Source organism: Mastacembelus armatus, chromosome 9, assembly GCF_900324485.2.
Source record: "Mastacembelus armatus chromosome 9, fMasArm1.2, whole genome shotgun sequence".
Taxonomy (NCBI): Eukaryota; Metazoa; Chordata; class Actinopteri; order Synbranchiformes; family Mastacembelidae; genus Mastacembelus; species Mastacembelus armatus.
In genome coordinates, this window is record NC_046641.1 from 20,953,037 (window position 1) to 20,969,140 (window position 16,104).

General features: G+C 37.4%; 1 protein-coding gene and 1 long non-coding RNA gene across 2 annotated transcripts in view; one reads left to right on the forward strand and one right to left on the reverse strand.

Annotated features, from left to right (window-relative positions):
• Positions 1-1,904, forward strand: part of LOC113138643 (uncharacterized) — an 86,922-nt gene extending 85,018 nt beyond the window's left edge. Inside the window, exon 4 of the long non-coding RNA XR_003296477.2 lies at positions 1,812-1,904. This is a non-coding gene — a long non-coding RNA (uncharacterized LOC113138643). The remainder of the gene's footprint in view (positions 1-1,811) is intronic.
• On the reverse strand, positions 423-14,960 carry tars1 (threonyl-tRNA synthetase 1). The gene is made up of 19 exons (XM_026321227.1): positions 14,806-14,960; positions 13,873-13,950; positions 12,855-13,045; positions 12,592-12,715; positions 11,659-11,783; positions 10,673-10,790; positions 10,496-10,560; positions 10,247-10,325; positions 9,866-10,012; positions 9,335-9,433; positions 8,066-8,232; positions 7,043-7,205; positions 5,829-5,966; positions 4,907-4,984; positions 4,721-4,821; positions 4,368-4,472; positions 4,071-4,143; positions 2,654-2,768; positions 423-2,547 (listed from the first exon to the last, which is right to left on the reverse strand). Exons 1-19 carry the CDS (start codon positions 14,863-14,865, stop codon positions 2,399-2,401), a joined length of 2,175 nt encoding a protein of 724 aa, XP_026177012.1. The 5' UTR covers positions 14,866-14,960; the 3' UTR covers positions 423-2,398.
• Between the last annotated feature and the right edge of the window lie 1,144 nt (positions 14,961-16,104).

Here is a 16,104-nt window from a genome sequence, read left to right on the forward strand (position 1 = left end):
TTGTTTTTTTTGGGGTTTTTTTAGTACTTTAACTTATACTTCTCTTTACCTAAAAATGTAAATATACCAAACATTTGTGGTTGTTATTATAATGAGTAGGTAAGGAGTATGAGAGGCAGGTCAGTGTTTGTATAGGAGGTCCTTTTTTTTTCTTGTGTGTATTTGGATTACAACTTTATTTCACAACATTATTATTTTTTTAAAACCTGTCCTGTCCAGCTGCTTGGCATACACTATCAAGGATCTGGATGCATTGTGTTTTCCCAGAGGTGTTGAACCAACTTCTCTTGTCGAGTAGATGTTTATTTTGATGATGCCAGCTGCAAGACAAGTCTGGGGGTGGGGGACAGAAGGGTTAGGGACAAAGATAAGGTAGATAGAGAAGAGAGAAAAAGACAGCTAGCACCACAGGGAGACACCACTGCTTTCCCCCTGACCAGGTTTATTAAAAAAGCCCATTTACATTACATTCAACAGAATAATTGCAGAGACTTTTAGATAACCTTTCAACTGTGTCACAGACCTACATTACTACAAAATTTAGACCTACAGGAAACCAAACCTGTGAACATCTTATTTGGTGCTGAAAAGTTCAAATTTGCCAAAATAACTGATGGTTCTCACTTATTTGAATTACTTGCAACTTGTGGAGCAGCCAGAATCAATGTTTTTATTGGCTGATGTTCAGCATTAGGAGCTAGCTGCCTCTTCTGCAACTGTGACATCTTTCACCCCGGCTTTAACCTTAGTGCTCCTTAAATTAATTAGAGTTTGCATGATTCAAATAGGCCAGGTGAGTAACTATTTCCTATAGGCAGAACAGGAGTTTCCATATGTTAAATACTTCATGAACACCAGACCTGAGAGAACATTGAGTGACTAAATTAATTAAATTACAGCAAAGAACAAAGGCTTTTTGGTTTATTTTACCTTTGTAGTGTTTTCCTCTACAAAAGGTATTGTGTACTAAAACCACTTCTCCCAGCTGTTAATGAGGGCAGTGTGTTTCAACAGTTTCTGCCTTAGGGGTGTGAAGTGGAGCACATAGCACCCACTAGTGGTTGGAATAATATGGGAGTAAGAGTGGGAGCTCGTTGTAAGGTGCACAGATTGTACATATAAACACAGAGTATATGATTAGATTAGAGCAGAATGTGATCAATTAAACACACTTGAAGTGCTTAACTGGAGCATTAACAGTAGTATACTCATTAACTAATCTGTTCTGCATGATTTATCCAACTTGTTACATGTAATTGGGGAAACATTTTCCTGTGATGAAAAATATATTCTTATTGCAATTTTAAAAATACTTAGAATTAGAGGATGGCAGAGTACTGAAATAAAACTTCTGATTTATGCATTGGTGTAACGGAGCCGATACAGCAAGTGGTCTCAGAATTCAGTAAGCATGTAATAATGAGAAGCAGGTGCTTACCCTCCAGCACCACTGATTAGATATATCTGTCCTAAGAGATGATGCACCAGGGAAGGAAGGTGATAACATCCTACTCTGACCACACAGGTACGCTCCAGTTCCACCTTGTGTGGAAAATTGGATGTTTTTAATCTCAAACTATCTAAAAATGTCAACTTTGGCCTAAAACGTGTTAAGTCTTGAACTTGTAAAGGGAGTTATGACTAAAACTTTTGAACTACTTTTTATAAGTGATCTACAACCCAGTGCTTACAGGTATTACAAGATAATTTTACTCAGCTTTTTATCGTATAATTTAAATACATAGACTTTGTCAGCTCCAAGACTTTGTTGCTGTGATTATTTTAAGAGTATGTCTTATTCTCTTATACAGGTGGCCTGACTTATCTGCAGCAGCAAAATTAAAGACAACTCTGAAAGAATCTTTTGCTGGAATTTTCCACCATGGGTGAGTTATATTTTGTATATTACAAAAATCAGCACATCAAGTATGAATTACCAAAATTGTAACTTGTACAGATCCTTGAAGAAAACTTTTAAGACAGTGGTGCAAACCATTTCTTGTCATTTAATTACATGTAGAAAAGTTTTTAAAGAGGACCAGTATGTTATACTGTAGTTACTACAGAAGTGTTCTGTACAGTTGTTCAGAGACCTAATCACAATGCAATGTCACTAGTTGTATTTCAGTTTAAGTAGAATAGATATGGACAATTGTAGGTTACTGTCCTGACAAAAGAAAACATAATGACAGTTTAGAGACCATTTAAGACATAAGAAAAGACAGTTGTTAAATGAGGAAAATGTGATTTCCTGGAGGCAAAAACCAAATGCTAGGCACCAATGTACAAGTAGTTTTATCCCTCATCAAAAACTGATTTCAACCACATGGCCCATTAAAATTACCAGAATTGAGGTACTGTTGAAAGAAGGATGAGCTGATAGTAAGTTCAAGAAAGCTCAGAATTCTTCTTCAGCGTTCCGACTCTTGGAGGCTCTGAGTTGTTTCAGACGCTCGATGCACTCCTCCACACTGCGCTCACCGTGGACTTTGTTGTCTCGGGTGCGTACGTTCACAGTGTTACTTGTCTTCTCCTTCTCTCCCACCACTGTTTCAAGCAGGGAAACATGCAAAGAGGACAGAATAAATCAATATCTAGATGAACTGTGAGATAAAGATAAGAGGACAAGTGAAAGAGTCTTGTTTCCACTGACCCAGGATGAAGTTGTACTGTGCCAACTGTGCATTTCTGATCTTTTTATTCAAAGTGCAGCCAGGGTCAAGATCCACGTCAGCCATGAAGCCGCTGTTGTGGAATTCCTGCTTGACCTGCCATATTAACCAGAGAAACAACAAACAGTTAAGTCCATCCCAGCATGTTTTAAATGTTTATTAACTTCCTTTGTTAATTTCCACTAGTTCTGTTTTTATAATATGAACAAGCATATTTTGGACAAATTGTTAGTTTGGGCATAATGTAAAATTCTATTCCATTATAACAGTGGAGGGTCTTATCAAGTAATTCAAATTTTTGTTTTTGAATGATGTGAAAAAGGCCTAAATGGCAAAATCAAGATTAGAGCAGTTATATTGTCATGACAATAACATAATTTGCTGCATTTCCTTTCTGCATGTGTGAGCTTTGCCAGGCAGAAGGCTTTAGTAGTGGCTGCAGCAGCCAAAGACTATGAAGTAATATCAGAAAAAGGTAGTCAGGCAAGAATAGCACCTGCACACAAGTGACTATGCAGCAAACACACAAAGTACCAGTAGTTGAATCCTGCTAAAGGGTGAAAGTAATGATGACTCAAAACTGTATTCAGCTTTGAAAGCAGGTTCGCCTTCCTGTGCTCTCTAGCAGAAAATCATTTGATTGTGGTGGTTACTTTGTGTGCTCACTGCATCCGCTGCATATGCACGGATCCTCCATTTTAGTTTCTTGCACTCAGATGCTTGTGATCTGAGCAAGAACTGATATTTTACACGACTGTCAGTGTATCCACTTGCTGTCATTTGACCAGATGCTGATATTACATAGAACAATCTTGCTAGCATCTAGTTTTAAAGAAGAAATAGTTTGAATCATGTAATGTCTTGAATACAAGAAGAAAGAAAAAAAAAATTTTAAAAAAATCAATTAAAAATGTCAGCCATCACATTGGGTGAAATTGATACAAAAACATTAAGATTTAACAGTATTTTAAATACTCCCCATATAGAGACAAAAAGTAATGTTTGTCAGTCTCCAACCTAGATTAGCTTGTTTTTGTGTTATTCAAAAGTGATGTACTGCTGCGAAGTGTTTCACGTTTCTTCATTAAGCAATGCAAGACCTCTGGTTTGTTTACAGCCCGCTAGCTTCTGATGCTACAAATGGCGCTTTCTCACATGCATAGACGACTTCGATCCCAGGCCTGGACTTTCTTAATGAAGAAACATGTCTCACAGTTCTGACACATGCACTTTATAACTTGGGCAGATGATGAAATTTCCATCATGTGGACCCTTGCAGACTTGCAAAGCTTTAACTGGCCTTCAGTGTTGAATCAGAGTATCTGACAGTTTCAGGGTACTGCTTGTACTGTCTCTGAAGTTTGAATATGTACATAAGTAGCGAAGGTCAATACTTACCTTCTGAGCGTAGTCCTCACAAGTCGGTCCCACAGGTACAACCATCACTTGATTGGAAGACAGCCACAGAGGCCTAGAAAAGAACAGATTTGCATTTAGCTGATTAGCAAAAAAGGCAAGTCAGACAATCTGTGCAAATATTTATACCCCACAGAGCTCAGGTACATCTATTTCTGTCACGTAAATCTGAACATCACTGTCAATAGTCTAAAACAACCACAGTAAAATGAAAGTACTCAGGTCTGGAGTCAAGTCTTTCTTTACAAATCAAACCTTTTAAAACTAAAGTTTACACACCATTTGCCACCATAGTTTTCAGTCAGAATTGCAATCATCCTCTCCACTGATCCCAGGATAGCTCTGTGGATGATCACTGGTCTCTTCTTGTCATCACCATCATGACTACAGAATCAAAAAAAGGTGATAAAGGAAAAAGGTGATTATCTGGAGGAAAACAGACAGTCAAATTCTGTATCCTTCAGGGCAGCTAGACGAACTCTGGCAGTTATAATAATGGTGTTGGTACAGATATCTATGAAACATCACGCGTTGATCATTTCAAATGTACTACAACATATCAAATTCTACACATGCATGAATAAGAGCAGTGTTCTGTTCATGCTCTTTATAAAAATCAGAACAAAAGTTACCTGACAAAGGTGAGATTAAAGCGGATTGGGAGCTGGAAATCAAGCTGAATTGTGGCACATTGATGATACCGACCAATTGCATCCTTAATCTGAATGTCAATCTATAAATCAAAGGATGTATGTGATTAGCAGCAACCCTCCTGCTGTTTCAGTCTCATTACATCATTACTGCAGTGCACAGCTCACCTTTGGTCCGTAGAATGCACCATCTCCTGGGTTAAGAATCCATTTCTCCCCAAACTCATTCAAGCTGTTCTCCAGTTGCTGTAAAAACAAACAATTACCACATTGTTACAAGATCAATAGCTGACCAACATGCAAGTGAACAGCGGTGTTAAGCAAAGCTGTATATTTAGACCTGACATTTCCTTCGTCTGGAACTAATCATTAAATTGAGAAAAGTTAACATCTCAATATGTTATGGCTGCTTGTGGGACTTAATGAGGTGAGAAAAACATAGTGATGACTTTTCCAGTCACTATGCCAAGTTTTGTATGTATAACTTTCCTTTGTGCATGTGAAAAGTAATCATGTTTGTGCTGTCAGTCATGTCAGTAAATGCTTTCCTTAGAAGCTCCTTTTTCCTCTTCTACAGTTATCCCTTTCTCTGAGAACTGTGCAAAACTGTTAATTACAGAAAAACAGATGTGCCATCATAAACACACAGTCAGTAAAAAGAAAATCTTGGTACAGCAGTCTTTCATTTGTGAAATAAAACATACCTAAAAATAAGAACATGATAATGGATGTGAAAAATATCTCACCCTTTTGTAAAAATTAAGGCAGGTCCTGTGTCTTGTCAGCAAACACCTTTTGTAAAGGCTTGCCAGATTAATTTTGTGTATGTGCCTGTGCTACTGATAAAACAAATTTCCAAAAGACAGAACTGGTATCCTACAAATGTCATTTGATAGTGATTCTACAGATGCATCTGTTAAACTTGAATGTGTCCCAGGGAGGAAAGCCAAATGAACCCACTGAAAGCACCAAGCTTTTAAGATCTAGTTTATCTTGCTCACTCTTATTACTTTGTTAAAGCATCTTAATTCTCCAGTGAGACTCTAGTGTAGTTTTAAACTGTTAGACAAGTAAGAGGAATTCTGATTACCTTCTCTGCTTGATTCCAGACCTCTGGGTCCCCCAAGAACTTTTCTGGTCTTGTGGAGAGATTGAGCTTGAAAGTGAAGCCAAACACGTCATACACAGCCCGCAGGAAGTCCAGACAGCCTTTTATTTCCTCTTCAATCTAGGACCAACAACAAAATTCAACAGAATTTCAATCATACATCTGGACAAGGCTGTAAGTTTAATGTTTGGTGGAATCAAAAGATTATTCAATATTTTATTTGATAATCTACTGCCCATGTTTTGTAGGTAACATAGCTATTGGAAGTCTTAGTAATTGTGTAATGTATTGCAACTGACTCCCTGTGGGGAAATAATACACTTCATCATGTAATTAATCAAACAGGCAGTTTGGATGTGAGAAAGGATAAAAAAAACACTATGGGGACTGAAAAGAAATGAATCACCTTTAGAAAGTTAAGTTTCTTCTAAGAAACTGGGAAATGGGCCACCATCTGGAGTCACTGATTAAAACTTAATAGTAACGACAACATAAGAACATATTTCTGCAGTTTGCTTTAGGTTTGCTTGCATTTTGTAAGTAATAAAAGGCAGTGTTTTAGCTTTTGGAAACTCTGTTTGTGTGCTTGTATACTGTCCATGCTACACATTGGTGAAAGGACTTAATATGCAAGATACTACTTCAGCCTGCAGCAGCTCGTGCACTTCTCTCATTTTATCTGAGAATGTGACAGACCGTTGACTGGATACATTACCTGAATTTATTCAATGGACTGTGCCAGCAAGACACTGGTTTACTGAGAGTTTGCCAAAAAATGGGCTTCTTTCAAACTGTTATAAATGATTCTCCACAGAAAGCCACTTCTCAGTAAACTGTGTGATCGCCTACATCTATGTTTACCACTGTTTGCTTGTTTTGGGCTTTTTTTTTTTTTTTTTTGTCTTAAAAACACTGTTTTTAACTTGTTCTGTGTGCTCTGAAGTGTTTTTGTCTTATTTTTATTGAGATTAATAAAAAGTGGAAAAGGCATTACCACAAAAATGTGAGTGTATAAATAAATGAATAAAAACACCTTTCTTAAAGTATGGCATATTTTTTAACCTGTGATGGACTGTGCAACCTAAGGTTACTAATGACAGCTTACTAGTAGCCTCAGAACTTTTTTCATAGGACATATGTGATTTAAAAATGCATTTTGTGGGAATTTAACATCCATGCTTTAGCGCAGGCCTCACCTGGTCCATGGAACAGAAGATGTGAGCATCATCCTGTTGAAAGCGGCGGACACGGGTAAGACCAGTTAGCGCTCCTGACAGCTCATTCCTGTGCAGCACGCCAAAGTCGGCCATGCGAAGGGGCAACTCTCTCCAGGAGCGTGGCCGGTGATCAAACATTAGACTGGTGCCAAACAGACAGTGTAAAATAAATAATAATAATAAAAATGCACAAGATAATACTGTCAGCTTCAATCAATCTACAGTTATCAATAACTAAAAACTGCTGTACTGCTTCAAATACACTGCAAAAGACAGAATTCAATATTTGATTTAACTGACATTAAACACTTTGACAAAATGTGTTTGCAAGCTTAGTTTCCATTCAGTACAATCCCAGGAGGGACAGCCCATGTGGATAGCACAAAGATTCGAACTGTGAAAAGGAGATAAAAGATTTGAATACAAAGAGCTGCAGTCTTGCTCTTTACACTGCAATGCAGCATTCAGCAGTAAACTGAACTGGGTCATTCAACAACTGAAAACACAGCAAGAGGATCAATCCATTAAAAGCTGAGCTGAACTTGATGACTAACTACTGTAACAGTGAAATGAGAAACTGTTTCTCAAAGACTTCAGTCAACTACTGATAACAAAACCCCGTGTAAAAGCTTACAAGCTACTCAAGTGTAGTAAATTATTGCTTAGTGGTTGTCCCTGTTTGTCACAGCACTGACAGAATCGTTTTTGGTAGCAAAATATTGCATAAACAGAGTATTTTGTAATGTGCTCTGATATAATGTAATGTAAACATTTAATGCTGAATAGCGTGCAGCCCTTATTCTAACAAACCGTTTCTCTGATTACAGACAAATGAAGTAAAATATCAATTTCATACTAGAGCAATACTTGATACACAGTGCGTAACAAAAGCAAATGTGTTTTTCTTTACACTTCATATTCAATCTATTCTAGTTTATTGTTGGAATGAAATCTATGCTTCAAAAGGAACCGAGTCTGCAAGTTAAGGAAAGGAGCCCTCACCAGTGTCCAGGACAGTTCATGGGTTTGAGGGCAAAGATCTCCTTCTCGACCTCAAAGGAGAACATGTTTTCACTGTAGTGCTGCCAGTGGCCAGAGGTCTGCCACAGCTTGCTGTTGTAGATGTTTGGTGTCACCACCTCTTGGAAACCTCTTTTCCTGTACTCACTCTGCCAAAAACAGAACAATGTTTTCTTACAAAGAAGATTTAACTTTTAAGACTCCTGAGTTTCCTCAAGAAAGGCTTCATAATTTTGTGTCCACATCCAAAACTAAAACAGCTACTTAAAAAAAACTCTCTGTCAACACCTGGGAACTCACTGATAAATAGAAAAAATGCTCTAGAAACATACATAAATGTCTAAGCCTCAGTTGGGGCTGAGTTTTGAAAGGAAAAGGTAGTCATTTTGTAGTGCTTCAGTGTTCTTTGGGGAGCTCCAGTTTGACATTGGCTTTAAAATTCAAAGCAGAAAGCCAATAGTGATAAAATAAAACAGTCATTTATTTTAAATCCCCACTACAAATATTTGGCTGTTCGAGGTGTATTGTTGCTTGTATGGGCAGAGCTGTTTAAACAAATCTCATTACTTACCTCTTCTGTCAAAACCTCTTCTACCAAATTAAAATCAAATTATTTCCAATGTGGACTGCTTTGTGACTATACTGACTGAAAATCATCTTGACGTGTGGGGCTCTTTATAATGTAGCAGGTGTAATGGAGCTCTTCTTAGTGCTGTCAATCATGTCTGTTTTACACGTTTTAATATATTCTCAATAAACAGCTACATAATAAGCTATTTTCAGATTCATAAATCTGTATGTTCAAAGCTAAACCACAGACTTGCAAAACAGAGTTTTCATATTCAGGAAGCATAAATATGTCAGCATCTGTTGACAGGATTACTGGGATGGGAATAGAGGATATGGATATGAATTTATCATATGTTTCAGTTCTAAAACAATAACATTATGTGACTATATCAATGCAATCATATATGATCAACAAATAACCAAAACTTCCCAACTCAGTTATTTATAAGAATAAGATGCTTGAAATGACTTTGAACTGCAGAAATATATACTGTGATATATATAAACCCATTATATATCCAGTCCACCACTCACCCATCACTCTTGTTGACTAAAGGTTTGAATTTGTTCTTTTCTTCACCCCCAGGTCAAATTTAACATTTGCCCTAACTTTTGTCTCTTTTCTTGTGTCATAAAGTTTACAGTGAGGTCACAGCAATTATATATTTGGCTCCGACTTACTCTAATGAACTCAATCAGGGTGTTGTACATGAAAGCACCCTTCGGCAGGAAGAAGCAGCTCCCTGGGCTCAGGTCATGGAAAAAGAACAGGTCCTGCTCCTGGAAAAAACATTAGCATTTACATTTAGTACAATACATATATCTGATAAACTTATCAATCTACAAAGGGCTACCTATATGTACACAAACACACAAAGGTTTTTTTTTTTTAATTGTAGGATAATGATTATTGATCTGATGGTATTTATCAGAATATGTACAGTAAGTGTACTGCTGCAAATGCACCACGGGTACTAATTCCACACTGAATTATCTGCTCAGAATGTGAGACCTGAAAACATCACACACACAGATGAAAGCCAATCATGACTTTCATATTTTGGTATTGTATTGTACATGCAATTCACCGCATTTGTTTTGAGTTTGACCATCACAGCAACTTAGCAGATAAAGGTTCTGCAGTCATAAACTTAAACACTAATCTTTTAAAATTACTTTCAACATACAATTACTTCACATTTCAGTACATACCCGGCCCAGTTTGCGGTGATCTCTGTTCTTGGCATCTTCCTGAAACTTCTCCCACTCTTTGAGCATTTTGGGGTCAGGGAAGGATATTCCATAGATCCTCTGGAGGGTTTCCATATCTGCCTTTCCCTCCCAGTATGTAGATGAATTCTAGCACACCACAATAGCATTCTATTAGTTTTCTTCATTCATTTGGGTGCATCAATTCTCTTGAGAATAAAACATAATGTAGCTCTGCTCTAAAAACAGGCAAAAATGGCCAGCATTCAGGGCAGAGACAACAAGGCTTGAAATCCTACCTACTTGAACCAACAATAAATATACATATATGGTAACAACTGCTTTTTGGTATATAATACACAACTGAAAAACAAAAAGGCTTACCTTGTGAATTTTAAGTGCTTTGATTTTCCCAGTGTGTCTCACATGAGGCCCCCGACACAAGTCAATTAAGGGACCACATCTGAAAAGCACAAAATGTATGACTGCTGAGTACATAGACAAGAGTTACTAAAATCAGTTCATTGTTGGTTTTGGTCTATTCATGCGATTGGCTTACAGTTTGGGCACGGAGTTTCTCTAGAATTGTGTTTTAAAGAAAAAAACCTTTACATGCACATGTCCTGGACTCACCTATAAACTGTGGTAGTGGGAGTGGTAACCTTCTCATTCAGAATGCGGCACTTAAACTTGTTGTACTGTAAAGGACAAAAGGAGATTTTAAAGTCCTAGTGATTATGCAGTGCTCTCCAAAGTTTTTTTTTTTTTTGTAGCCTATATGTGTGTGTGTGTGGGAGTGCTTAAAGATACCTTGAACATTTCCAGCAGAGTTTCCTTCTTTATCTCCAGCCTCTCAAAAGGCTGCTTTTCCTTGATGATTTTCTTGCACAAGTTCTCCAGACATGGGAAGTCATTGCTCGACACACCCCTGTCCAAAACACCAAGAGATAACAGGATCAGTACATCCACTAGTGACTTTCTCACTTAGAAGCCTGCATTAATATGCAAACTGTCACCAATGCTAAATATAGTTTCCAGAGGGCATTGTGGATGTGACCAGACCTTTTGTCCACCAATGTAATTTACTGACTTACAGAAACTGATAACCTCTGCCAAGCCTGGGCAAATACTTTAAAGTCCTTGGCTTTGGGGCTTGAGCAATGTCAAAATATCCTTGCATAAAACAGTATCCAAGAATGCCATTAGCATAAAATGTCTTCATTACGGGGGTTGTAGAATTAATTAGACAGCATTTCTCACACTCTACTGCAGCCTGGAGCAGCAAGAATTGCATCTTTATCAAGGAAAGGTCAAGTGAAAAAGTTGTTTACAAGAAAGAAGTGTTCAAATTTCTGAAGGTGGCTCAACACACTTTTAAAGCTTTACTAAAGCTGACTCTAGTTCGGTATATATCTATTGGACACACTGATAAGCCAAAACATGACTATTCCTGCCCAAGATGCCGTTGATCCTTTGTATCCTAACATAACAGCTTTGAGCCACTGAGGCATGGACTCTACAGAGGTTCCCAGCATGTTAACTCTGAGAAGTGACAGTTTACTTACTAATATAGCCCAGCCCTTGACATATGCCAATGTTACCAATTAATCAGCATTCCAGTTTTGTGAGCAGATATGGAAAGATGTCTTTTCAAATCCACACCCAAGAAAAATGCAGCCAGACAGCATCACAATCCACCTATTTGTGTTTGTTACCTGTCTTAGTAAACCAGACTGACAGCAAACTAACACAGCTAATTATACAGACAAATCTGAACATAAAGCTGCATAACTCACTCATTGTTCTCCAAGAACATGTCGTAATAGAAGCCATTCTCAATGGGGGGACCGTAGCAGAGGCAACCTCCATACACCTTTTCCATGGCCTCACCCAGAATATGGGCACTCGAATGCCAGTAAACCTAAACATAAAAAAAAATAATAATATTATTGCCTGATTAGTAAAACAGGAGTATAGCTCTTTCCCCATTACGATTATGGGGAATGAGAAGTATGACTGTGCTGGAAATAATTCACTGAGCAGCAGACTTTATTAAAGCCTTAAGAACATGTATCATGGACTCTACAGATCTACATTAGATCTTCTGAACACTGATAATACAAAATATCTTAAAAAATTTGTAAAACCCTGAAGGTACTATGGCAAGTTGACAGAACTTTACCCTAGATTTTGGAATATCATAGTTTAAGTACCAAAACATAACAACTGAAAAAAAATTTTCAAGTAAAATATTCAGCAACTTGTAAAGATAATGACACTAAAATTAGGCTTCTATTTAATGGACAAGTGTTGTTCTCTTAAGACCATGTACTATCACTTTTAAAACAGTGCAAGATTGCAATGCTATACATTCTCAAGTACCATCTTATTGTGACACTGGCTCTTCGTGAATCACAGATCTTTGAGGTTTATTACAGATTATAAAAATGTCATTCATTGCTTTAACCTTACATGCTCAGGTAAGGCTATCCTAACTATATATCAACAAACAAATGCATCAAAATGTTGTGTATTTCTAAGTCATCACTACATTTAATAAAGTTTCTGAACACTGTAAACATTCCCCAAAATACATGTATGATGTCAATGACACTGCTAGAATGTTAGAAAGAAGAACTTATAATACCACAATTTATTCGACAAGTCCCTATGTAGGGGAAAAGTGCTGAGCTACACATTGTGTCAGACCAGGGCAGAGGTATACTTACAGCCTGAGCTTCCTCATCATCAAACTTGAGCAACTCAAGGCTACAGTCATCTTCCAGAGGTCTGTCCAGGTCCCATACATTGTTATTCACTTTGGCAATCACTGTGTTGTCAGCAAGGCCCTGACTGTAAAGAAAATGATGATCAATGTCATGTAGTGTAGTAGATCTAGCACCAGCTAGATGTCTGCAAAAGTGCATGACGATGAATGAAAGTTTTTTTTTTTGATACCCAGCAACACACAAAACCCTATCTTTACACTGACCTGATTCCACAGGCCACCTGGTATGGTGTGGTCTTCCAAGACTCAGCCTCCACCACCTTTCCATCAGGCAGAGTCACCTTGATTGTACGGCTATCCTTTGCAGCCCTCTCTGCTATCAGAGCATCATGCTCAGCTTTCAGCTTTGTGTACAAAGCAAGACGCTCCTCCATGTATTTAGGTGGTGGCGACAACTGGTTGGAAACCAAAAAAAAATTGTGACTTACTTGTGGAGTAGAGGATAATGCTTTCACTGTTTATACATTTCAACAGATGATAATGTCTACAAATTGCTTATGTCCCTCTTAATGAAAATTGATTGATCGTGTTAAGTAGTCATATGAAACTTTGATGCTCAAGATAAGCCATACAGAAAAAGATTGTATCAAATTTTTATCTTCTGCTTTAATTATATAATTAACGTAAGCACAAACCTGTTAGAGCACAAAGACATACTGACACCAAAATGATGGCATATGTAAAAATTTGTTGATACATTTTCAGCTTTTAAACTCAGCAATATCGATTAAATTTAATTAATTTTATTTGTATAGCAGCAAATCACAATACAATCATCTCAAGGCACTTTACAAAAATCAAAAAGAAAATCCAACAAATCTCTTATGTACAAACACTTGGCAACATTGGAGAAGGAAAAACTCCTTTTAAACAGAAGAAACCTAAAGCGGAACCAGGCTCAGTTTGGGCAGCACTGCAGTGCTTTTGTTTCATTTCCTGATTCTGTTTCTACCTTTTCACAGGGAATAAAGATTTAAGGCACTAGACAGGATATTAAAATGTATTTTGGTGAATACTTTCTTATTAATGGTCAGTTCAGGAGGTCCATGCATGGAATTATTTGAAACATTGATGTTTGACTATACATTTTAGCAGTCAAAGACAAAGATCATGGAGCTTCTGAATGAATGCAAAACATGCAATGGCAGAAATTTAATTAAGTACTGAACATATGGATTCATAATGTTATCATTCAACTAATTTTTGACATTTAAGAACTTACCTCAGCCCTGCCACCAGTGTCTGCAGCAGCACCTTTAGTCTTTTTCTTTCCTCCATCTTTACTACCTTCAGTTCCCCCCTGCACAAAATTCAGAATACATTACTTATTTGATGAAAGAAATGCTTAGTTTTAAGCTACTTTACACACAACTTACAAACTACACATAGTTCCTGCACATATGGGGAAGGCACATACACAAGGCTTGACACTACACAAAAATATTTTAAATAGGTTTTCCTTATTTGTAGTTATATACCCTATAATAAATGAAAGAATATGACTTCGGAGCTTTCACAAAAAGTGCAAAAGGAAATCCAACATGCAAGTGATCCTATGACATTTTGTAAATAGCACATTCCACCTCACAGCGCATTCAAGGTTTTAACTTCCAGATATATTTTTAGAAACGTACGGGAGTACAAACCAGTTTGCGGAGTGAGCTTTATATAAAGGAAAAAAACCTGCTCGGTTCATAGGGTGTGTGTCGATTTGACAAAGAAAATAAATGATTCGTGCAATCATGTGATTCCTGTCTATTTGTCCTACATGTGAGGAAGCCTGTCGACAAGCAGTGACATTTTTAAACAGTCAGGTTTTACACTGAGTAAGTTTGTAGTAAGTCTAACTTTCTCCCCATACTATAGCGTTAGCTAACACGACTGGGATACGTGTCAAACAAAACTAATGTTAGCTCACTGGGCTCGCTTAATTCCGATGTGTAACAGTTTATTGCCTAAACAGATTAAAACAAGAATTAAATGAATGTTTCTGTTATCTTCAGCGTAAAATTGTAGGTAAAACCAACATTTATAAAAGCTAATTAGCCCTTAGCTAACGTTTAAATGCCGGCATGAATGAAACAACAGCTTTACGTAGCGACTAGCTAGCATGCTAACAACGCGAATACAGCCAGTCACCAAAGTGAAATATTACCTTTTTTCCCTCGTCGACCTGTAATTCGCTCATTTTCTCCGCGACAGTCTGTTCGGCCATAACAAATGAAAAGCTACCTCACTTTTAGAGATAACTTCGGCGGTGTGAGCAGTGACGGTGCCGGGTGAGGAGTGATGACGTTTCCCGGATATTTCGATTCTGATGCAACTCTGCCCGTCCCCTTAGCAGGAGAGTCTGTGACTGAATATGACAGGACTCTCCGCTGCACTTCTAACCTTTAAAAGTCAGGCTCTGAACGCTAAAAACATTGTTATTAAAGCTCACAATCAGTGTATGATTGTAGTAGTTTGTTCCTATAGGTTTAGTTTTCACAGACGTTAGTTGAGAAAGCTGTTTTAGTTACTCATTCCCTTTTCCTACAGACGATCTTAAATACATATGCTGTGTTATCAACAACCACACAACCGCTAGACCCCCACAGAGCCCCAGCTTTATTTATTTGGGGCCACGCATTTTGATTAATTGTAAATTTCTCACTAATTTGCACCACTGTCATTCCGAACTGTGTTGGGTCTTCCTTTTTCCAAAGTGTGGCCCTTCTCTTGAAGAGGGACTCTTTGTCAAAATATAGTTTTAAGACCTCCATGTTGATATTGTGGGTGTCCATTAGAATATTATGATTCATGAGCTTTCATGAAATTATGTGAGGAGCAACAACACAAAGAAAACCCTAGGTAAGGTACAAAAGTAGCTATAGTAAGGCTCCAACCACCAGCTGTTTTCATTCATCAAAATGTCTCACTATATTTTTTTGTTTGTTTGTTTGTTTGTTTGTTTTTCAATAATTAGCTGGCCATTCAGTGCAGGCTAATATCTGACTGGCTAATTTAACAGTCAAAAACCTGAATATGTTGAGTTTACCATCACAGAAAACTGACAAACTATTCAATTCACATTTGAGAAACTGGTACCAGCGAATTTTAGGGATTTTCCCTAAAAACGCCATAAAAGATTAATTGGTTAATATGCAGTCTTCCAATTAGTTTTCTGTCAGTCAACTTATTGATTGTATGAGCTGGTTTCTAGGTGTCTGGGTAAATAATGAAACTGATGTGTAGTGGGGATCAATAGGGAACCAACAACACATTTTTCCCCATAGATCCCTTCAAGCAGTTAATCCAACCATGCCCAGCACAATCCCAAAATACTTTCTCATAGATTTAAATATCTAATACCCAAGATGAAACACTATATTTAGGACACCGAGTTGTTTTCTAACAAAACTATTTTCAAAAACATGTCATGAAAAATTTGAAGACTAGACAGAAAACGATGCAG